This window comes from Pholcus phalangioides, unplaced genomic scaffold (assembly GCF_987345545.1).
Source record: "Pholcus phalangioides strain wild (caught in Gottingen) unplaced genomic scaffold, Ppha-v1.0 ptg000043l_1, whole genome shotgun sequence".
NCBI lineage: Eukaryota > Metazoa > Arthropoda > Arachnida > Araneae > Pholcidae > Pholcus > Pholcus phalangioides.
The window spans coordinates 106,807-131,308 of record NW_028301629.1 but is presented as its reverse complement, the minus strand read 5'-3'; the positions used below and the strand labels follow the sequence as shown (position 1 = coordinate 131,308).

At 43.2% G+C, this 24,502-nt stretch overlaps 1 protein-coding gene across 1 annotated transcript; it reads right to left on the bottom strand.

Annotated features, from left to right (window-relative positions):
- Positions 1 to 1,425: 1,425 nt before the first annotated feature.
- Positions 1,426 to 24,502, bottom strand: LOC149063747 (uncharacterized). The gene is made up of 2 exons (XM_089255623.1): positions 23,930 to 24,502; positions 1,426 to 2,693 (listed from the first exon to the last, which is right to left on the bottom strand). The coding sequence occupies exons 1-2, from the start codon at positions 24,329 to 24,331 to the stop codon at positions 1,653 to 1,655; spliced, it is 1,443 nt and encodes a 480-aa protein (XP_089111749.1). The 5' UTR covers positions 24,332 to 24,502; the 3' UTR covers positions 1,426 to 1,652.

Here is a 24,502-nt window from a genome sequence, read left to right as displayed (position 1 = left end):
GCCTTAGTTTACATAGGCATGATATCCAGAAAAAAAGAAGTATCTTCCTTTCAATCCATTGGAAAAGCCCGCTTTCTCTCTCATCGTAAACCTCTCTACAACAAACACGTTTGAAAAGAAATTGTAGAAAATATTCAGAATCCATTTTCCTTCTATTTCCACATTTTTAATTTAAAGTTGATTTATTGCATTCAAAATTAGATGATTTCTGATATTTATGGGCATTTAATTTTGTTTTTTTTCCCCAGAAAACGTAAAAGCTTATGCGGGAAGAGAAGAGAGATGAGTCCAAAAACGAATTCATAACGAGAAATTATTTCAATGTCGAATTTTTTAAAATCCTCATATCATAATAAGCTGATATCATATCATTCTTTCAATGGTTTTAAGATTCTTCCTATTTCTTTCAATGGTTCTGTGATTCTTCCTATTTCTTTCAAATGATCCTGAAATTATTTCTTTCGTTAGGCACCGGGTATTTCATGAAGGACCCCCCCCCCCTAACTCGGCGTGGTTCATGCAAGATGGGGCTCGCCCACACCGTACACAAGCCGCTTTTAACTTTCTGGACGAATACTTCGATGATAGAGTTATATTGCGTTGAACTATTCGACAGTTAAGAGAAAAGCATAGACCGGCCTCCGTATTCACCCGACTCTGCGACTACTTTCTGTTGGGCACACTGTAGGTCGCTGTTTACCCGCAACAATCCTTTAACATTCGACGAGATGGAAGATGCTATTCGTCAAGCTTGTGTGTGTCGATTTCCGGTGACACACTACATTGAACATTGATGGAGAGTCATTGACAATTTCATTCTTCGTTTGCGACCTGTGCGTTGTGTGAAAGGTGCACATTTTGAATCGCTTTTGATGCGAATGGAACGAGGGCTGCTTCCATTACCCACTATGTACAGCCTACCTATGGTAATGCCGCCAGCGGCACCATCTATCCGCACAATTTCTAACTAAAATTTTGAAGTTTCTATATCAGGTTCTTACGGTTTTTTTAAAATAAACATACCACTGGTTTCATGCTTCTAAATCACCGTTTTTCGAGTTATTTATTTTCAAGGTTAGGGGTCCTTCGTGAAATACCAGGTATGAATTTTCAATGATCCTGAAATCATTTAAGTAATCTGCTGATGTACCAAATGCGACTTATGTGAAGTGGAAGTGTGCCACGGGATTATCAATTGATTCGATATTCTTTCGTGGGCCACTTGAGGATTTGTTCATTTGTCGCGGGCCACATCAGTTCACTCCAAGGTTCTCATTTAACCCACGGGTCATCGGTTAAGACTTTATGACAAAGCATTTCGAGATATGCCTATATGAATAATGAGCGTCTCAACCAGGGCCGTCTTAACATAGCATTTAGCCCCCCCCCCCCCACGGACACAATGATGTCCTGGGGGGGGGGTCAATAGTTAGAAGGACCTGACTAGTACATACTTATAGCTATTGAGGGAATAAATTATGTCAGTTTCCATACTTCTCAAAATCATAGTACCAAATTACCATGAGGCCATGCCCAGCTGGACCCGTGCGTTAAGACGGCCCTAGTCAAGGCTCAATGTTCCAAAATTTGCATTTTATTCACCTTTTTGAATTCATGAATACATTAAATACCGTACATTCAAAAAGTTCACTTTACGACGAATTGACGACAACATTGTTCTTGAAGACATTCTGGTCCCTGCTGGGTTTGTCCAGTTTATAATATTGGGTGCTCATCTGTAGACCGCATTTGGGTTGGTCCGAAGACAGGAAAGTGCTCCTCACTGGTGGCAGAGGTTCCGAAGTGTTCGGAATCATTGGAAGTATACTCGGTTCTGTCTCGGGCCGCCTAGTGTGGCTTCTGCTGGAGGCCTTCATGGCCGAGGGCCAAAAAACCCGCCTCTGATCCGAGTTCTTCGACGTTTGTTCTCTGAATGAGCTCAAGAACTCGACCGGGGCCCGGCCGATAAACATCGGGCTCGGAAACTTCTGTCTCTCGCTGTAGTCTTTCTGGTACTGAAAGTTCTTGGCGTACAGTTTGGCTCCATAATCTGTGTAGGTTATCGGATCCAAAATTTTACTCTTCTTCGACGTCCTCGGTCGGTGCTGCAGCCATTTGGCTGGTGTCTGGGTGCCTCTGTTCGTTACGGTCTTGTTGAGGTATTCGACAAGGTTCGGCCCGGTGTTGTCGTCGGAGAAAGTGTCTTGGTCGTCTGGTGGGGTGCCCGGGGAGCCGATGTCGGAGTTGTTGTCGAGTTCATCCTTGTCTGTTGATGTCCCGGGAAGCTCTGTTGGAACCGTGTTGATCGCGACGTCTTTGGTGACGGAGTCTGGGTCATTGGCTTCCATGTAGTCGTCAACTACGTGCGAGAGGTCGTTGAGGGTCCCACCGATGAGAGCGATCCCCAGAGGAGACGGTTCCCTTTCCAGTACCCTCGGGTCTGGGAAACTCGATATGGCTTTCGGGAATATCTGAGCTTCTCTAGTGAGGATCCTGGCGCATTCTTCGTTCCCGCTACTGGACGCAAGTTGAAGGGCCGTCAGTCCCTGGCTGTTTTCGACGTTCAGTCTCAGAATGGACATGTCTGATCGGAACTTGGCGATGAAGGTCGAGATGACGTTGGCGTGGCCCGCGGCCGCAGCGAGCATGAACGCCGTGTTTCCGTCTGGATCTCTCATTCCCACTTTGGTCTCCTGGAAGCAAAACGAAGTAACAGAGAATTAATTAATCAGTGGATGGAAAAATAGAAGACATTAATAGTCAATTGTCGAGCCAGACCATCGCCATCAGGCACCGTCTCAGCCCGTGGTAGGATAAACTACAGCCTTGTTTGATAATTTCGATTTTATGTGTACCTTAAGTCAATGGCTCTCAATGTTTAAAAGCCCGTGGCCCGGTTGATTTCTTTCGTGTGAGTAGGGGGGACCCGGTCATACACACAACTAATGGGAAATAAATGGGTAAAAATAACAACTATAAAATAACTATATTAGGTCCCGTCAGCCAACAGTCTTGGGAAAGGTCTACATGGCCCTCAAAGGGGGGAGGGAAGACAAGCATAGACGTAGCGTGCTTTCTCGGGGCACCGGAGCAGACTTCATCTTGGGCCCTTCACCTTGAAATGGTTAATATTATGCAAAATAAGTGAAAATTTTTCTGTAATCCCATTCCGGCAAGGGGGCCCCCCGAGCAGTGTCACAGTTCCCCCCCCCAGCCTAGTCACGGGCGCCCGAGTGGCTCAGTGGTAAGATGCTCGTGTTCCACTATGAAGGTTACCATTAAGGTCCACAGTTTGGAATCTGGGCAAAGAATGAATGAATGTTTGAATCCGGGCAGTAACATCAGAAACAAGTTCTTTACCTACCGATCCTGGGGCGACCAACGATAGATGGCGTCTTTATTTCCAACTCCACTAGTTGGAAATTGCTGTATATTACCGTAGTTGGTGTGCGGTTAATAGTAGCCTAGTTACGGGCCTACAGACAAGGCTCCACCCCCTTTTTTTCTGTTTATTACACTATAAAAATGTACTATACAGGGTGTCCTGTAAGTCCTAATGCGGCCTCCATCTCATCAAACGTTCGTCGCAGAGGTGTGGTCATAATTTTAAAAATGCTCAAAATGTGTTTAGAAATCACTCTGTATCAGTTCGAGAGTAAAAACATAGCGTGTCATAAAATGAAAAATCTAAATTTTTTTAAACTTCCAATTAGAAAGTTGTTGCCCTGTCTCACCCGGGGCAAAAAAAAAAAATCCAAGTTAATAATAATTAGGGCGTTAATAGCCCCAAGGGGGCGTTAACGCCCACGTTGTCGAATCACTGCTCTAAACCAGTGTTTCTTAACCTTTTTTTGCCCGTGGCCCCCTTTAAACCATATCTTTTTCTCGCGGCTCCCCTGTCTTACCCAGAGTTTTCAACTCTCATCTAGAAGGGGAAGACACTTTATACGTATTGAAATGATTTTTTTCAGTGAATTTATACTGAACGAAAATTTTGCAAAGAAAATTTGCCTCCAGGTCAGTAGCCTAGAATTTATTGATCTCCCCGCTAGTCCGAGTTCTATCAGGCCCTCCTTAGGCAAAGTGATGCTATGGTAGTCCCATACTTTAGCTGGAAATAAACAGCCTACATATTTCCTATTAATTTTCAAAATTAATTGTACTCAACAAAATATCATAAGGTAGGGTCACTTATGGGCATGAGGCCCCTCACGAGAGTGGGACTGACAGAGCTACAGTCCGGGGCCTAATATGGTTTTCATCTTTTTTGTTTTTCATACAATAAATTTCATATAGGGAAGGGGGGGGGGGTCTGAAAAATTTAGCCGGGGACTTGAGAAAAACCCCATCCTAAGGAACTTGTTGCAAAATGTAGGCCGGTGAGGCCTGGGTGGGTCCATTCCCTAAAGAAGGCCCTGGTTTTATGGGTGGCTTTGTTGGATTCTCTCTCTCTCACTGTAAGTGTTAGTCACTAATATAAAAACTTTATTTCTTCACACCTTAATTTTTCTTCTCAGCTCTCCAAACCACCTGTCATGGCCCCCTTCCCCATTATCTTCCGTGGCCCCCCTTGAAGTATCCCAGTACCACAAGGGGGCCATATGGCCGCCGGTTGAGAACCACTGCTCTAAACGATAAGCGGTTTATGAGATAAAGACCGCATTAGGAATTATCTAATTGGGTCCGTATACAGGACACCCTGTATATGGGCCGGTGAAAAATCCTAGTGTAATTACGAGATGTTACGCTAGGGGCACGGCTCCAGGATGTAGAGTCACGGATTTCTACTGGAATGTAAAAAAGGATTCACTTTTCTCCAACTCATATTTCTCTTAAATGCATCACTTCCACTGTGGCCTCCCCCCGTAACGACCTGCCACGTCTCCCCATTGACTCAATTTTGACCCTTTGTCGCTACCCCTTCTCATGAAAACTAGAAAACTAACCGATTCAATCCATCAATAGCCATAAATATGGAAATTATAGCCACAAATTAGAAGAGCTGTTGTCCAAAATGGGGTTATCATTGAGCAAAAAAAAAAAAAAAAACAGTAACCAACCGATAATTTGTTGTGAATTAAAGTGCCATCTAGTGATTAAATATTGAAGAAGGTGGCTCTGCTGCGATTTTTTGCTCTGAATACCACGTGATGAATTACAACAGAACGGTGGCCACAGAAACGGGTGAAAAAAGGATTGACACATAACGCGGAAGTGGCTTTCGAGAGAGAGAGAAATTTCAACCGCGCTCCGATTACCCTAAAGTGTATCCACAGTAGCCCAATTATGTCTTCCGGGCCAAAATGTTCCAGAGATTAATGACTGCGTGTGCGGGTTTCATTTTTTCTCATTTCCCTGAAAGCTTTTCCGACCAGGGGAACCTGACACGTCTCTTCCTTCGACTGCCCTAATTCCGCTCTCCCATCATGTACCGATGGGCCAAACGCGGAAGAGTCAGTGGCGTGATGATCTATCAGAGCAGAAAGTTTCGCATGTCATGAGTGTTCCTGTTCCTGTTCTGTACGTAGTAATTCTATCTCAGGGCATGTGAAGTTCTGATCAGACGGAGAGAGGAAAAATATACAGAACGTACAGGGTGTCCTGTAAATGCTAGTGCGGCCTTTATCTCATCAACCGTTGATCGCAGAGGTATACAGTCGCGGCCCCCCGTATTCGCGGTATTTTTTCCTTCGTGGGAATTTTTTTTCTTTTTATACAACACTCATAAATCGTCATTAATGTGTTTTGTTTACAAAATTTGAGTTGTGCATGTTAAGGATGGCTCGCTGATGACATTACTGTCATCACTAGAGTCGTAGCAGCTCCCTAGAGGGGAAACAGTCACCTCGGGTTGGATTAACCTTTGGCCACAATGTGCGCTAAAGGACACAACCAGTTCTACACAGCCAACTGAAGAGACTATGAAAGACATCGTCACGTTAGCGAAACAAGTGGGTGGAGAAGGGTTCAATGATATGGATATAGAAGTCGAACAGCTAATTAATAGCAATTCAGAGGTATTTGACTGAGGGGGAACTAATGCAGCTGACTGCTCATGAAACTGAAGCTGTACCAGATGAAGAAGATCAAGATGACAAGTTCGCCATTGAGTAACATAGCGGAATTCTTCGCATTTTCAAATCAGCAATAGATTGCTTTCATGACATAGATCCCTCTATGGTACGTTCTTCACATGTGGGAAAATTGGTAGAGGAAGCCTTGTCATCACATTCCAACATACTTGATATGATCAAGAAACGACAAACAATAATCACAATGTTCTTTCAGAAAACATCGCCAACAATCGCTGTACCCTCTTTTACATTCCCTTATACCTTCTGCGTTTTCCTGCTCTTCCCATGCTGTTCAATAAACGAGATATACAAAAACTATGGTTTCGGTTATTCGCGGATTTCCCGTATTCGCGGTCACCCCCGGAACGTAACCTCCGCGAATAAGGGCGGCCGACTGTAGTTTCAAATTGAAAAATGCTCAAAAATTACCCTATACCAGTTTTGAGAGTGAAAATACAGTGTGTTACAAAATAAAACAAAAAAAATCAAAATTTTTATACGGTTACCCCCTTTCCCCCCCCCCCACACCGTTCTCTAACTTCCAATTAGAAAGTTGTAACCCTTGTCTTTTCTGAATCCAATAAAAGAGATATCCCATGTTTTTATAACTGCAATATTCACTGAGCTATATCAAATAGAATGCTCGGTTTCATTCTCAAAAAAAGGTCTGACTTCATTATTCTCAAAAGGCAGACCATACTCACATAGGGCCACATTGACTTGGTCGAGAGGGCGCAGAGGAAAGCCACGCGTGCTCCAGATGGCGCGCGGGTTCTTAAGTTATGAAGATAGACTTGATTTTTTTGAAAAGTTTTACATGGGAAGAGCGCAAATGTCGGGGGGGGGGGGAAGGGATATGGGGTCATTCAAGTATTACGTCAGCATCGATGGGGGAGGGAAGGGGGGTTTCCGATTTGCTGACTTTTGATGGGGGGGGGGGTGTTTGGATAATGCTTACGTCATCAACCACCCTTTATAAAAATATGAAATATTCTTGATGGCATCCTGAACTGTGGTTTGTGTGGGCACCTGAACTGACACAATCTCCCTATTGATAAGTCTCCTAGAGAGCCACTTTAGTGATCTCTAAATGTTTCGTGGATCCTTCAAGTGATCTAGAAATGTGTTTGGGCCGCTTAAGTACTCTCGAACTGTGCCACGCGTCATTCAAGTGATCCGTAGTTATGCCGCGGATCACTCAAGTAATCTGGGAATGCGCCGGGGGGTAACTTGAGCGATGCAGAGTCGCACTGGGGGGGGGGGTGATGCTTAAGTGCTCAAAAAAATTACTTGGCCAGGGGGGCCCATAATGCTCTTGAGACGGCCCGGGGAAGGGGGGTCAAAATGGCTGAAAAATTGCTGACGTAATACTTGAACGGCCACTATAACTGAAGCGTTTAATATTTCCAACGGAATGAATAAAATGGTCCATGAGTTATTAATACATCGCCAATCAACTGCTTCGACAAGGGGGCACCACTATCAATTGGTGAGCGACTAATGGGTAGTGTGTATTTATATTTTATTATAGTTATTGGCTTCTTATTGCTCTTAAAAGGTTGCTGAATTTTTGATATAGTTTAGATCAGCGGTTCTCAACCTTTTTTGACTCGCTTTTCCGTATAAATTTCTATGGCGGAGCCCCGTTTCAGTCGAGGAGCCCTTTTTTGTGTATAAATTTTTATGGCGGAACCTTGTAGGCCTCACTTATTTACTTATCTATCAAATTTACTGATTCATTTTATTTTCCTCGCGTCGCCGCGGAGCCCCTGAGAGGTGCACACGGAACCCCAAAGGCTCCGCGGAGCACTGGTTGAGAACCGCTGGTTCAGATATTCATTCGACGTCCATATTTTTTATGGGCATCTTTTTTCCGCCACCACGTGTTGGGGCCTTTGTATTTTATTTGTCTTAAAATGAAGGGGATTCCACAACGCTATACACTGTAGCAAAATTGCGGGAATGTCCAGTGGAGTACGGGTCATGTGGCAACCCTATGTACAGAAGTTTGGCCTGCGAGTGAAAAAAATACCGCCTATCTGGCCGGCGGAATGCAAAAAGGCTGTGCATCCCCCCCCCCCATTGCCCTAACTAGATTCAACAGTACTGTGATCCTAACTTATCATCTTCAAGTGAAGGTCTTAACAGTGCTATAAATAGCTGCACGACATGTGATAATAACCTGAAACCGTAATTGACGATTCGGGGTTCCAATGGGTAGTAATTAACCCATCAAACCCCCTTCATCCAGTGCCGTCTTAACGCATGGGCCCCACCCGGGCACGGTCCGGGGGCCTCAAGAGAAGAGGGGGCCTCACAAAAATGAGATCCGGTTGAAATTTTCTAGGATTTACCATGTAGGGCCTTCTGGAAAGCCAATTGGCCGAGGGCCCATGATACTCTTAAGACGGCCCTGCCTTCATCGTTACTCTGCCGATTCCTATGGCAGTAGTGCGTTTTGCGATGACGACTATAAACATAAGATGTAGGTTCATCTAACACCCAAAATGGGGCTCAAGTCCCCAGGGGAACAAGAATTGAATAAAATGCGATTAAATGTGACCAAATCTATGTACAGTCTCACGTCTACACTAACCAGGATCAAAACCGAAATCAACATCAATATACCGAAAAGAAAGCCAAAGGCAGGTTGAATGAATGCCAATTGTCATAAGGAATCTTTTTTTTTTTGGAAAAAGGAATCTTATCAGGGCCAATATGGCGGTAAAACCGCCATAACATACAGGGTGGGCAAAAAGTCTGTAGAAACTTTAAAAATTCATAAAAACCGGAGAAATATCAGAAATAAAAAACGGTTTGCAGGGTTAGCATCGCTAGATCACGGGAATATTTTTTTAAGACAGGAAAAAACCTCTCAAACAACCGATAGGTGGCGCTGACGTACACAAGTCCAAAAAAAAAAAGTACTACGGAATGCAGCTATTTATATAGCCCTGTTAAAACCTAAACTTAAAGATGATAAATGAGGATCAGTACTGTGTGTTGAATATAATAATAATAAGAGGAGGGATGCACAAAAAACCCTTTGTAGTCCGCGGGTACCTTTTTCACTAGCGGGCCAGAAACCTATGTACATAGGGTGGCCATATGGCCAGTATATATAAATGCAAAGGCCCCAACAGACAGAATGCCTCCAAATCGTCGTTTATCACAGCAGTATGTGTTCCACATGACCACCATCATCACAGGGAATAACATTGCAGGCGAGTCACAAATCCAGCAACGGCAGAGTGCAGCAGGTCCACATACACGGTTTACGATGGTGAACCGGTTGCGGATCAGGAGCGCACAGGCCCGTCATTTAGGGCTTTTGAAAATACACTACAAATGGTATATATATGCGTACATTTAGTACATGCTCTTTGCCCCCCCCCCCCTTCCTGGAAAAAGTTGAAATGACGTCCCTGGGAGCGCAAGTTCTTATATAACCATCTATAAATATTTGCATATTTCCACCAAAGTCGCTCGTACCAGTGCCACCTATCGGCTGTTTTTGAGTTGTTGTTGTTTTCCTGTATTAAAAAAATTCCCGTGCCCTAGCGTTGCTAACCCTGCAAACCGTTTTTTATTTCGGTTATTTTTCCGGTTTTTAGTCATTTTCATAGTTTTCATGGACATTTTGCCCCCCCCCCCCCAAAGAATAATGTAGTTGACATGTGCAGAATCAGTTTGACTTCAAGAGCACTGTTTCCCCCCATTTCGATGTTATTCATAGGGCCGGAATCGTAGGCCTGGGCATGGAAGAATCTCTTGGACAACTTCTTGGCATGTGCAGTGATGTTAAGTACAACGGAGTCTTTTCTGATATTAATATTTCTGACGAACCAGGTAGGCCAGTGTATCTTCCGAGTAGTACATTTTTGAACCTCTCAAGGGCAATTAAATTGTAGCGTCGGGCAAATAGTCGCACAGGAGCAGCGTAAAGCAACACCGGTCTGATGGTCATCTTATAAATCGAAAGAAAATATGAGAAATAATGGGGTGCACGACGTCCGGCCGGCGGGTCAAATGCGGCCCATAAAGAGGTTCCCATCCGGCCTGTGAAAAGTGTTCCGGTAATGAAGTATACACACAACACATGATAAAAGCCTAGGCTGAAGATACGATAAAAGTTTGTTATGACGAGTATGGCTTATAACGACAATCTCAATATAACGAATCTCAATATAATGTTACAAAAACATCGATTTATAACGAGAAGTCCGTTATAACGGCAATTTTCGCCCATGATTGTGAGCTCTATCGTCATAGCTGACTTTTACTGTATTTCCTTCCAAGAAATACGGGAAACCCGGATAAATACGGGATGTCACCAATTAACTGCGAAAAAGAAAATCTAATGCGAGTAAATTTGTAAATTACAGCAAAAAAAATTGTCAAAGGAAAGTTAAGTTACCAATTACAGATAAAAAAGTACAAAAAGGCAAGTAAGGTTGCCATTCACGGCCAAAAGAATTGTCAAAGGCAAGTAGAGAGTTGCCAATTTCCAACCATTTTTTTACAGTAGCAAATTTTGTCAAAGGTAAGTTAAGTTGCCAATCACAAACAAACAAAAATGTCAAAAGTGAGTAAACTAGGTACAATGATAGCCAAAAACTATTGTCAAAAGCATGTGGAATTGCTGATATCCCTTTGTTACAGGCGAATTTATTCAGAGAAAAATAAAGTTGCCAATTAAAGTCAGAAAAATTGTCGAAGGCAAGTAGAGTTGCCAATTTCTCAATTACAGTCAAAGAAAAGTAAATTTGCAATTACAGCCAAAACGTTGCCAAAGACAAGTAAGACTGCCAATCACAGCCAAACGAAGTTGTAAAAGAAAAGTAAAGTTGCCAATTGCAGCTATAAAAAATTGTCAAAGGCAATACAAGTCGTGAAAATATTAATTCTCGTTTTCAAACACTCAAGTAAGAGGGGCCATGGAAATAAGGTTGAAAACGGGACATTACATGAAAGAGAACAGACGATCATAATTACGGGAATGTCCCGTAAAATATTGGTCATATGGTGACCTTATATATATACGTATTTCTGTCTCGACATCCAGAATCACCGCATATATCTGGACCGCGGACTGAAACTATCCTGATGTAAAAGATGCATGGATTTCATCACTGATGATGATCCCCCCCCCCCCTCCAATACCTTCCACCAAATGAGTCTCTACGACACTGGGTGGAAAATTCATCGCCAACAATTCACCGCCAGCAGTTTACCTATCGCAACGCAAATTGCCGACTGGGAAATTTATCCCCTTTCGATTCACCGAAATGACAATTCACTGAAAGGAAATTTCACCGACAAACAGTTAATTCATCAACAAAGTGGCATAGTGAGTGGATGAACGAGTGAGCCAGTGAGCGAGTGAGTGAGTCATGGAGTTTGAGAGTGAGTGAGTAAAAGCAAGTGAGCCATGGAGTTTGAGAGTGAACTGGTGAGCGAGTGACTCATACGATCACTCAATCATTCGGTAACTCACTACCCAATCGCTCACTCACTTAGAAACTCACCCACTCAATCGCGCACTCAACCGATAACTCACCCATTCACTCGGTCAATCACCCACTTATTCATTCATTCATTCTATCACTCATCCGGTCACTCACTCTGTCACTGACTCCCTCACTCGGTCACTCACTCTGTCACTGACTCCCTCACTCGGTCACTCACTCTGTCACTGACTCCCTCACTCGGTCACTCACTCTGTCACTGACTCCCTCACTCGGTCACTCACTCTGTCACTGACTCCCTCACTCGGTCACTCACTCTGTCACTGACTCCCTCACTCGGTCACTCATACGGTCACTGATTCGCACAATCACTCACTTGGTTATTTTTTATTTTTTTTTAAATTAAAACGAACAAACAGAAAATTACAATATAAAAATACAAACATATGTTACACGACACAAAACACACACACATATATAATACACACACTATGTAGCCCCAAGAGACTATGAAGTCCTTCCAGCAGGCCTATATGATTTTAATTACATGCTTTTGTCCCTCAGCAACAGCTCTTTCCTTCATTAGATGTATTTTAGCATTGGTGCAATAATTTATTTCAAAGTACTGCATTAATATCTGTGTTTTTGATCATAATAAAGACATTGTAATCTGTAATTTTATTACTATTTGTGTAATTACTAGAGTAGATGAAGTTCATTATTTTCGGTGCGGGGTAACAAAAACTTTTTTGAAAGTTTGGTTCTCTATTTGGTTCACTAATGATCGTCATTGATCGCTCAATCACTTGGTCACTCTTACTCAGTCAGCCAGTCATTCACCCATCCACTGTTTCACTCACGCGGTCACTCCTTCACTCATCAGCTTATTCACCAACTCCATTTGGTCACTCACTCATTCGCTAAATCGTTCGGTCTCTGACTCATTCGTGATGAATTGTTGTCGGTGAATTTCTCTATTGGTGAATTTTCCGGTGGTGAATTTTTGCAGTGATAAATTCCTCTAATTGTGAGTTGTTGTCGGTCAATTAACCAGAGCGGTGAATTTCCCGACCGGTGAATTGTTGTTGGTGAGTTTTCCTAGAGGTGGTTTGTTGACGGTGAATTTTTCTACCGGTGAACTGTTGTCTGTGAATTTCCCTATCGGTGAATTGTTGACGGTGAGTTTTCCTAGTGGTGATTTGTTGACGGTGAATTTCCCTACCGGTGAATTGTTGTTGGTGAGTTTTCCTAGTGGTAATTTTCTCTACCGATGAATCGCTGTCAGTGAATTTTTCTACCTGTAAATTGTTGCCGATGAATTTCGCTAGAGGGTAATTGTTGTCGGTGAATTTTCCGTAAAACCTCCAGATCATCAGTGAAAAGTGAAAAAAGACGCCGTGGCCGAGTCGTTTCTATTTATCCCAAGAACCTTGACCCACGCGAATGACCGATATATTGCGTACCGAGGCTAAATACATGCAATGATCGACTGATACAGTTCATCGACATCGCAAACAAACATCACGTGATTTCTGTAGACCACGATCACTGTCCCGTTACTAATGGATCGGATCGATCGCGCGAGCATGTTATTAAAAACGATTACCGTGTTATTGTTTTTCTCCTTTGGCTCCTTTGATGGCGAGCGAATGAGACGGATGCGAGTGCAATTTACTTTTTGTTCCACTTGACCTTCAACTTCCAGATGATTTTCGCGTGACGCACAAAAAAAAAATGGCTCCGGAGTAAGTTCCGGCCGTTTCCGTCTCTACTTCCGTTTTCCTTACCAAAAACAGCTGCAATTTTTTAATGAAAATTCTCTTTTTTAATGAATACACGCCATTTCTGGTGAAGGCATCGATCGGCTTATTCCGTGAGAGTGAGACGTCTTAACTGCAAGAAAACGCCACTCCTTTTCGTTTTTGCTTCCCGTTTGCGGTTTAGTGGGAGGTTCAAACGGCTTCGGATCGATCGCAATTACGAGCCTAAAAATGGACCTAACGAGTGGGTAACCGTAAAGTCTGGTAGGCTTTGCGGCCGTGTGCAGGCATCGTCGTGTGGCCAGTGGGCTAAGGTTAGGTCTCAGTGGCCACAATGATTTGATCAGCCGAAAGCGTTTTTTTTTTCTTTTCGATTTAGTGCTTCGAAAGCATGAATGCGAATCTGTTCGGTGTTTGAACAACACAACCTAGAAGAGGGCCACGACTAAACAACACACATGCACCTCGTTCATATTCCTTTGCGGAACCTCTAACGGATTGGCACGTGTAGTGAAACCTGAGGTCGTGAAGTTTGTTTCTGTGTAATGCTTGTTACGTGTGGTGCTGCCGTCTGCCACCGGTTTTTCTAAGACGGTGGGGTTCGGACCCGGATCCTCGCCCGTCACTATGACCACTCGACCACTACAGCGGTGCTAGAAGAGGGCCACCGCACGAAGCTTGTGACGTCACTGAAGAAGCTCATCTCACCAAGAGCCATTGGAGGATATGCTGCAAAAAAGGGGTAAAGATGACGCATGCGTCGGCCTGCTATATCCAATGGTTATAGGTGACATGACCTTCTTCAGTGACGTCACGAGTTTCGTGTGGACGCCTTGTTCTATAGGTGGTGTTGGTTTGGGAGTATGATCGAACGCTACCGTATGTGTCATAAGACTTTTAATCCCGTATATAAGGAACGTTTGGGGGGGCCAAGGCCTCCCACAATGTTTTTACACACGTTTCTTTTATGTCTTTCCATTATAAAAAATTAGAAAAATCGAGGAATTTACGAGAGCAGTTCATAAAATGCTCAAGTTGAAAAGCCCAGATTAACGGTACGGTTGTGATTCGTGCTATGATCTTCTAAGAGGTTCTTCTTGAGCATTTCGGTGGCAAAAAATTTGCATAAAATAGGATGAATACGTTAAAAAATGCAAACTTAACTTACTTTCTTCCTCTTTGTTTCAAAAAATTAGAACATGTGACGACTTAAAATGGATTACGACATGAATATTTTCATCTAAGTTTACATCAGCATAATCGAATAAGCGTTTTATGTCTTTCTCCTTGTTATTTACGTGAATGTAGAATAGATCAACTCTCGCATTACGGGTAGAAAAACGGGACATTTCTGCAAACGCTAAATTACGTGTGTGTTTGCTTGGACAGTATGGGAAACACGTGCTGATATCGTACGAACACTTTGTACTGCGGCCATGGATTTTTATGCATCAAGACATTGAATTTATGAGTATTATGAGTCAGTATAATTCAACTGACACTGCTCAGCTCAATTATACTGCTGCTCAATTATACTCCCGCCGTTATAATGGACATATTTCATTGATAGTTGGTATATATACGTTATTTGGACCATGGGGGGAAAAAAGATAACTCCAAAAAAAAAAAAAAAGCACTGCTTTTTCAGTCGGTGGACAAAAATTGAACTATATTTTTTTTCTCCCCATGGTCCATACAACCTGCCGCTCTGGTGGTCGAGTGGTCATAGTGACGGGTTCGAACCCCGCCACAGCGGTGGTCGGCTGAAGTTGGTTTTCTGTGGTTTCCAACTTCAAGGCGCGAATGCGAGTCGATATCCCCCTTTAAAAAGTCTCGCCACAGAGAGTAACAGACCTACAAACAGTACAAAATTCCATCATGACACATCACTCACTTCACTTCTGAAATATAGATGGCGGCACTGAAAAATCAAACACAACACAACATACGCACTCAGATTGTTAGGTACACACACAGTTACACTTCCGGAACAACTCATTAGGTAGTAAATCGCCCATAGATGGTGATAAGCCTGAGTTGTGCTCGGTTTGAAAGAAAGAAAGGTCCATATATCTTATGCACCAAGTTTTTCATAAAAATACCTCTATCACAATGTGCGCTACATACGTCTGAGTAGTGTCAGTGTATTTATAAAAACCCTGTAGTAAAAAAAGGGGGGTCACACCAGGGCCGTCATTTCAACTTTTCCCGGGGGGGGGGGCAAAGAACATGTACTCAAGGTATGCATATATATATATTTATACCATTTATAGTGTATTTTGAAAAGCCGGTTGGGGAGGCAACGGCCCCCCCCCGACCCCTCAAATGACGGGCCTGGGTCATGGAAGATTTTAGATGCCTTCTTTACCCAGGGTCACTTCAAGTCATAGTCCAAGCGGTGTTCCACAGCACCCTGGGAAACCGTGAAATATATCAAGGGTGCTAAAATGGTGTATCGTCAGTATTATGGTGCCACATCGAAATGCGTCAAGACCAGGCAAAGGAGACATTTTAAAACTCGAACCTCATTCCCAAGGGTGCCACGAACACGAAAAAAGCCTCCGAGTAACGGATGTCATCGAAACCGAAACCAACGTAAAGGTGACTTCTCCTTATGAATAGTCTTATTGCGGCGAAACCAACCCCAAGTTCTAACGAAACATTTCTAAAAATTTCTAAATTGTTAACTTTCGATAACGATTTAGAAAAATATATATATCAATCACAATAAAACAAAATACGTATTTGATTGAATTACAGTTTGGCGCCCCCAATCCACCGCCAAACATTTAAATTAACGTTTGACGGCAAATCGAAAGTTACACGCACACGCGTGAGATTGATTGTAACTACGGAATGGCGTGTCACTAGACTATTCGATCGCGATTACGGAGAACCAACCATCGATGTGAACAATCGATAACCGAATGACATGCTTTACGGGTTATTATGCAGCAGCCCCTCGTTTTTTCTGGCGGTTTTTAGTTGGAAATTGTGCCGCTTGGCAAACTGGGTTTTTTTTTTTTTTTTGTTCATCAAGCCCTGGATCCCATTCTTGTAAAATAGAATGTGGTAACAGGAATAGGAAATGTGGGACAGAAATACAGGGTGATTATAACTGTATAAATACAGGGTAACTCTCGTACTCTGTGGGTAGTTTTTCCTCAAAAAAACTGCTCATCCGAATACAGTTAGTACATAATTTTCATTGGGGAAGAGAGATTTATGCAACAAAATAGGAATTCCGTTTTTGACCACCAGGTGAATAAGTAGCGCTTTTTTTAACTGAATGTTTTTCCTCATGGTCCATATACTGTATATATACCAAGTTCCAATGGAATAGGTCCACCAGAACGTGCGCTATATAGGTCTGGGCAGTTTTAGTATACCTACTGTGTGACACTACTCAGACCTATGAAGCGTCCGTTCTAATGGAGGTATTCCATAAAAACTTGGAATGGACGATAACTATATGGACCATGGAGAGAATGAAAATTTCGTAAAAAAAAAGCTCCACTTACTCACCTGGTGGTCAAAAGTTGAACTTTTGTTTAATTACACAAGTCGCTCTCCCATGGTCTCAATAACATATCCTGAAAATTTGTCTGTACGGATGAGTGTTTTTTGAGGAAAACTACTCAGAGAGAGAGAGTACGGGAGCTTTAATTATCATCACCCTGTATATTTGATCCATCATTAAGCTAATTCAGCGTTTCTCCATCTTTTTTGAATTCAAAAGGGCTAATGAATTGATTTTACTGATCCAAACTGACAATATACAGGGTGTCCTGTAAGTCCTAACGCGGCCTTTACCTCATCAACCATTCATCTTAGAGGTATTGGGTTCTAATTTGAAAAATACTCAAAATATATTCTAAAATCACTCTGTACAGGTTTCGAGAGTGAAAATACAGTGTGTCAAAAAAGAAGAAAAATCTAAATTTTTATACGATTCCCCCAAGTTCTCTAACTTCCAGTGAAAAAGTTGTAGCCCCGTCTTTCTTTGCCATCAAGAGAAACGGGGCAACAACTTCTCATTGGACGGACATTAGGTAGCAGGAGGGCCATATAAAAAATTTAGTCACCTTTATTTTATGACACACTGTATTTCCACTCTCGGAACATGGACAGAGTGATTTCTGAAGATACTCTGAATATTTTTGAACTGTAACCCCATACCTCTACGACGGACGAACGACGAGATAAAGGACGCATTAGGATTTACAGGAGGTAGACCCTGTATATGGGTCTACGTGAATACGTATAATTGATAGTTGCAGAGTAAAAAGTCGGTGTTTTTTTTTTTTCGGATTTCGGACATTTTCTCTAGAATTTCTAGAAAAATACTTGGTGAATCGCTCTGAAATTTCGGTCACGTGAATCCTATGTTATTACTCACTATTTCCAGTGAAAATTTAGTCACGAGTGCATTTGGGGGGGGGGGGGACCGACAAAAAAATTAAATAGCATAAAAAATATATTTCATGGAAAGCATCGGAAAAAGCTGCTGTGACTAAATTTTTGCTGGAAATGGTCAGCACAAACATAGGATTCACGTGACCGAAATTTCAGAAAGATTCGCCAAGTATTTTTTCCAGAAATTCGGGAAAAACTGGAGCTGGAAAACCAGAAAACTCCGTAAAAAAGAGGAGACAGATTTTTTTTTTGCAAATATACTGTATGTGGGGGGCCCCTGTTCAATACACAGCAGGTAACGACCGCACAAAGCGGGATCCAAATCGTCGCTTTAGATCAGCGGTTCTCAACCGGTGCTCCTTGTGCACCCCTTAGGGGCTCCGCGACGACTCGAGGAAAATAAAATGAATCAGTAAATTTGATAGATAAGTAAATAGGAGAAGCTTACAAGATTCAGCCATAAAAATTATGTACATAAAAGAGCTCCTCGAGTCAAACAAGGCTCCGCCATACAAATTATACCGCTGCTTTAGATCACAGTTTCCCAACTTTTTTTGTCCCACACACATACGCATCGCCCCCTTCTTCACAAAGTTTTTCTCTCATTGCACCCCCCAACGCCTTCTAACCCATAGGATCCTATGTAATACCCGTAGCTTCTACCGCCCCCCCCCCCCGAAACATTCCGGGGGGAGCCATGTTAACGCCCACGTTGGGAATCACTGCTTTAGATCAGCTACAAATGGAATATTAAGTGGAAAGGATCTACAAATGGAATATTAAATGGAATGGATCTACAAATGGAATATTAAATGGAATGGATCTACAAATGGAATATTAAATGGAATGGATCTACAAATGGAATATTAAATGGAATGGATCTACAAATGGAATATTAAATGGAATGGATCTACAAATGGAATATGAAAAAATAAATAAAAGCAGTGGTAAAAGCAAGTGAGTCATGGAGTTGAACAGTGAGCTGGTGAGCAAATGAGTGGGTGAGTGATCTGAGCGAGTGAAGGAGTAACTCATACGGTCACTCAATCATTCTGTAATTCACTACCCAATCGCTCTCTCACTCGGTACCTCACCCACTCAATCGCGCACTCCGCCGATAACTGATTCATTCACTCGGTCAATCAACCACTTATTCATTCATTCATTCTATCACTCACCCACTCACTCGGTCACTCATACGGTCACTAACTCATTCACTCAGTCACTGTCACTACCTCAGTCGGTCACTGATTCGCTCAATCACTCACTGACTTGGTTATTTCGTTCACTAATGATCGTCATTGATCGCTCAACCACTTGGAGACTTACTCACTCAGTCAGTCGTTCACCCATACACTGTTTCACTCACACGGTCACTCCTTCACTCATCAGCTTATTCGGTGGCTTATTCACCAACTCTCTTTGGTCAGTCACTTACACATTCACTCACTCACTAAATCGCTCGGTCACTGACTCATTGGTGAAAAAATAAATTTTTTTTGTAGTTTTATGACCCGTGTTTATATAATGTGAGACTGTATACAGGGCGTCCCATAAACTGTAAATTTTAAAATTCATAAAAATTGAAGGGATTGACGAATTTGAATTTGTGTGGGAAAAAAAGTATTCTCAAGAAAGAAAATTTTTTTTTGGTACACGGTGGGGAAAAGTTCAAATTCTTGCCGATAGATAGCGTCACGTGGAAACAAAATCTGAAATTCGAAATTTGTTTATTGTACATTAAAATTTCAATTTCAAATCACTGGAGTCCTATAAAATGCAAGCTGATCTCCCCGTTAAAAAGTCTCGCCACAGAGGACAACGGTAAAATCTTCAAACATTACACTTCACTCATAGTTTGAAAAATATTTGGTAGATGGCAGCACTATACAAATACAAATACAACACCACAATTATCGTATTTCTTTTTGAACGTGTCAATTGTGTTACAATTTACTACCTCCGGGGGTAAGCTATTCCATTTATTAACAACCCTATTAGAGAAAAATTCCCTGCGACACCATAACCTTGCATTGTCCCCCACCAATCGATACTGGTGTCCCTGTTGTAAAAGCAGTCGATTGGCGGTGTACTAATAATTCATGGTCCATCCTATCCATCCCGTTGAAAATTGTGAACACTTCGATCATATCTCCTCGACACCTGCGTTCATCCAATGTGAACATATTCAAAAAATGAAGTCTAGCCCTGCGTGCCAATAAGGACACGCGTAGGTTTTCTCTGCACCCCTTCAACCAAGTCTCTGTCCCTCTGTAGGTATGGTCTCCAAAACCTTACAGCATACTAATCCAGTCAGTCCAGGACGAACTAAGCCTCGAAAAAGCGGAAGAATGACTTTAGGAGAACGCGAAGAGACCTTTTTGAAAATGAGACCAAGAATTCTATTCGCTTTTTTGACCACCGCTGAACAATGTTCAGAAAACCTAAGCCGCTCGTCAATGAGAATTCCCAAATCGGTGACCCTAGCTATAACAATCATTACAAAGAAACAAGCTTCTCGTTAGGTTCACGACACGGACACGCACATTCCAACATGTACCAATTACTTAGAAGTTCCGCAGAAGAATATGGACGAGGTTTCATGTGTGGTTTAGTAGTCCTATAAAATGCAAGGTATATGATTTATTGGTCATTTCTCACAATTTTGCTGTTACTGGCGCTAACGGAAGGTTTTCATTGGCTGATAAAATTCGCTATTACTGAATTTTTTTTTTATCTCAGCCACGAATCGCAGTTTAGGTGAAATCGCTCAGTGGCCATCTTTAAGATTATCTTGGGCCTCCGAGCCAAGTGATTCTTCCGGCAAATTTACACGCTTAATCTCGAATATTTCAACCAAAGCTCATTTTTCGAGCTGTTCGGGCCAACACATCCTACAGCAGGAAGCCTCCGCGCGAACTCGTGACGTCACTGTAGTAGTCCGTTTCATCTGTGGCCATTGGATATAGCGGGCCGACGTACGTGAAATCTTTATCCCTTTTTTTTTTTTACAGTGTATCCAATAACTATAGGTGCAATGAACGACTTCGGTGACGTCACGAGCTTCGCGCGGAGGCTTTCTGCTATAGACGGTGTTGCCCATAAGTGAAGATGGCACTGAAATCACTCGGGCCAGACTTGGTCACAGCGTCATCTATCAACAAAAACTTGAGCTAAAGCCTGGTTTTCCTAGGAATAGGTTTGTTGCGCAGCGTGAACCGAATTAGACTATTTCGCGCCGACAGAAACGTGTTACATAATTACGTTACGCGTTTGTGTTTTCCTAGCGAGGCGCATCAGATCAGGGCGGCTATATAAAGTATATGGCTTTGGCATCAGCTACTCTGTCGTCTGCATGCTCCGGTTTGAAGGGAAGGAAAAGAAAACACACAAGAGTGAAGACAATATCGGCAAAACCGCGGCGCACGACGCATTTGACTCCTCCAGAAGCAGTCGGCCAATCACGCCCGACGTAAAGCGCTGTCGTCAGGCGTATTGCGCTCTGTAGGAAAACAGTCACGCTGCTTTTCTTATTGGTGAGTGGACGGCGTGTCGCGCTGTGCGATTCACGTCGCGCACGGCACAGGAAACCTGCTCCTAGGAAAACCCGGCTTTTACCTTAGAGGAGAAATAAGGTCTTAATAATAACACCTTACATTTCTTCTCAATGGCTTTAACTAAGAAATTTTTGTAAAGCAGACGAGATGTGAAGGGAGTTTTAACTATATAAACCAGTTTACACACTGTTAGTACTGCCATCTAATTTCAAAATTGAAAATGCTTCATACGGTGATGATAAAGCTGTTGTTGTTGCTCCTGGAATAATTTTTAGGATTTTTTCGTTGATCTTGTTCACACTGTCATTTTCCGGAGCCAGAATCACTCTCTCAGTCACTCATGATTTTGGCGATTTTGTTGAATGTTTGGGAAGACTTTGTCTCCAAGTTCTTGAACTGAGTTTAAAAACTGGTAATATCCATTTGGGAACGTAATCAGTCCAGTGCTTGGGTCTCTACGGGAATTCTTTCATTGCCAAGTTTGATCAACTGATGTGAAAATGATAGCAGTGCTGAGTCATTTCGCAGTTAAACTCGCATGTTGGTGGATAATGATAATTTTTTAACTTCGTGCCAGAGTGTTGATGATTTGAGGCAAGTATTGAGTTCATCAGCTGGCGTTGAACATTTTTGTTGTCGTAGTTATTGTTCTCTGTTGTTAGTGACGTCATACGTCCAGCTTGTGCAGCGAATATTATTCAAACGCCTTTAAAGCATTTTTTAAATTGAAACTATACCTCTACGATGGGCGGTTTATGAGATAAAGGCCGCATTATCACTTACAGGACACCCTGTATATAGGCTAGCAGAAATATACCTTAGCGCTTCCCGGGTTTTCTTCAATTACTGGGAGGATTGGAAAAGTTACAAACCGTTATAAAGGAATAAACTGTAATGGCAGAATTAAAGGTCTGACAAACCATTGTAAAGGCATACACGTCTGAAATGCATTGTTGGGAACCACGGCAACCAAAGTAAACGTTCCGAAAGTGATTGTTGAGGCCCCAAAACCATTGTTGCCCGACAGTTTTTCGCCCATTTCGGACATTTTCCCAACTCTGACGAACTTTTAAAGTAGCCTACGGCTCAATCCCGGTCCTGTTTGGTATATATGCAAAATCTGGCGATGATCGGCCTAAAACTGTAGATTTGTATAAAGAACATAGATACATACATACATACATACTTTCACATTTATACAAGTTTGAAGGGAAGGGAAGAAAAACACACACGAGTGAAGAGAACATCGGCAAACCGCGAGGCGCACGACGCAGTCGGCCAATCACTCCCAACGGAATGCGCTGTCGTGAGCCGTATTGCGCTCTGTAGCAAAACAGTCATGCTACTTTTCTTATTGGTGAGTGGACGGCGTGTCGCGCTGGGCGAATCACGTTGCGCGCGGCACAGGAAACCTGCTCCTAGGAAAACCCGGCTTAAATTACTTTTACCAAAACAACTTTTTCGCATTAAAATAGTAATTATAATAACAATAATTTCTTTAATTTTTATAAATTTTTAACCACGAATTTATGGGGCGATATACGGGACACACTGTATATTGTCTAGCGTTATAAGTCCAGGATGAAAGGGTAGGGCGTCTTTCTGTTCCCCCGCTTAGAACCAGACAAGCTGACCATATAGCGGGTCTTGAGTAAATTTTTCGTTCCCATTGGTCATTAGAAGAAAGGTGCAATGATGGACTATTTAAACGGACACCCATTTGAACTTAGTGATGGACTATTTAATATTTACAGCCCTGGGTAGATCAACAAGTTGCCAGTCTTGCCGTAAGTTAAAAAGTCGTCGTCTTCTAAACCAGTGATTCCCAACCTGGGCGTTAACGCCCCCGGGGGTGATGGAATGTTCCAGGGGGGCGGTAGAAGCTACGGGTATTGCGTTGGGGGCGATGGGACAAAAAAGGTTAGGAAACTATGTTCTGAACCGAGCACAACCCCTCCCTCCCCCCCCGGTCTACGCGCTTGGGCAATTTACTACCGTTTTAACCCTTCTCCCTTCCAGGTACCCTCTCCCCCCCCCCATCCCCTTACTGTACCTAACAGTCCACATACGTTGTGTGTGAAGTGTCAAATATGATTATTGGGATACCGATAGCTCCTCCTCGGGCCTATCGATAAGCGATCTAATGTCCAACAGTTGTGTTAGAGCCGTGATGTAAGGTTGGGGGGGGGGCAGCGGAGTCGGTCGTTGCACCCCCCCCCCCCAATTTTCCAGAATAATTCATTTCAAGAAACTATTAATAAATTCATACTGAATCCTGAAAAAACTGTGTTACATCCACACCCGTTTTTAGGGATGCGCGTCTGCCTAGGATGGAAAGCTTTTATCTTCTTGATGCTCAGTTAGGCATGAGAGAGAGAGAGAGAGACCCTAAATACTCACCTGGTCGTGGGCCCCCTCCCACATCCTAGGTTGCGATGTTTAAGGGGGCTAATCCCCCCCCCCTCCGAGAAAGACTTTCGCTTGCCCTCCTATAGTGAGTTTATAAAAGAAGAAAAAAGATTGTGATTGTCAGAGGCCCCCACGGCTGGAGCTTTGTCAGCCCCACTCTTATAAAGGGGTCGGGGGGCCTGGTTACACCAGGGGGGGGGAATTAATATCACTATAAATTGAAGGCATTATATATATATACTCACGTATTCTAGAAGTATCTTCACGACGTCGGCGTATCCGTACAGCGAGGCGTACATGAGCGCCGTGAGCCCGTCCCAGTCGACCAGGTTCGGGTTGGCCCCGGCCTCCAGCAGCATCCTGACGAGCTTGCCGAGGCTCCGCTCGTCATCGGCGACGCTCACGACGGCGTGCACGAGGGGCGTCAGGCCCCTGCCGTTCCTGCAGTTGACGTCGACCCCGGCCTCGGTCAGCAGCAGCACCTGCCGGTGCCTCTTGAAACGGATCGCCTCGAACAGGGCGAAGTGGTGGCCCGGGGCGGCGGTGTTCACGTCCCCGAAAGGGGTCATGCTCCTGTCCAGCAGCTGTTGTCCCGCCATCGCCTTGTGGCAGTTCGTCTGGGACATCATGGCAGCGAGCCTTCCCATGGTGTTGATGTGTCGGTCCGTCCGTCCGCTCGCTAAAACGGGAGCTCTATTTTCCGCATTCTCTCCTCTCCGTCAACCCCGGACAAGAGAAGAAATGATTCCGCTGCTCTGTTTAATTCTCTTCACGGCGATTACGTGAGAGAATAGGGTCATTCGGGCAGTCGTCGGTGA

Bases quoted from the DNA above. Each gene is read 5' to 3' on its own strand.
- LOC149063747 (XM_089255623.1), bottom strand. From the start codon at position 24,331: ATGGGAAGGCTCGCTGCCATGATGTCCCAGACGAACTGCCACAAGGCG. The intron at 2,694-23,929 runs GTGAGTATATAT...TTTTGCTTCCAG, and splicing joins TGAAGATACTTCTAGAATAC to GAGACCAAAGTGGGAATGAG.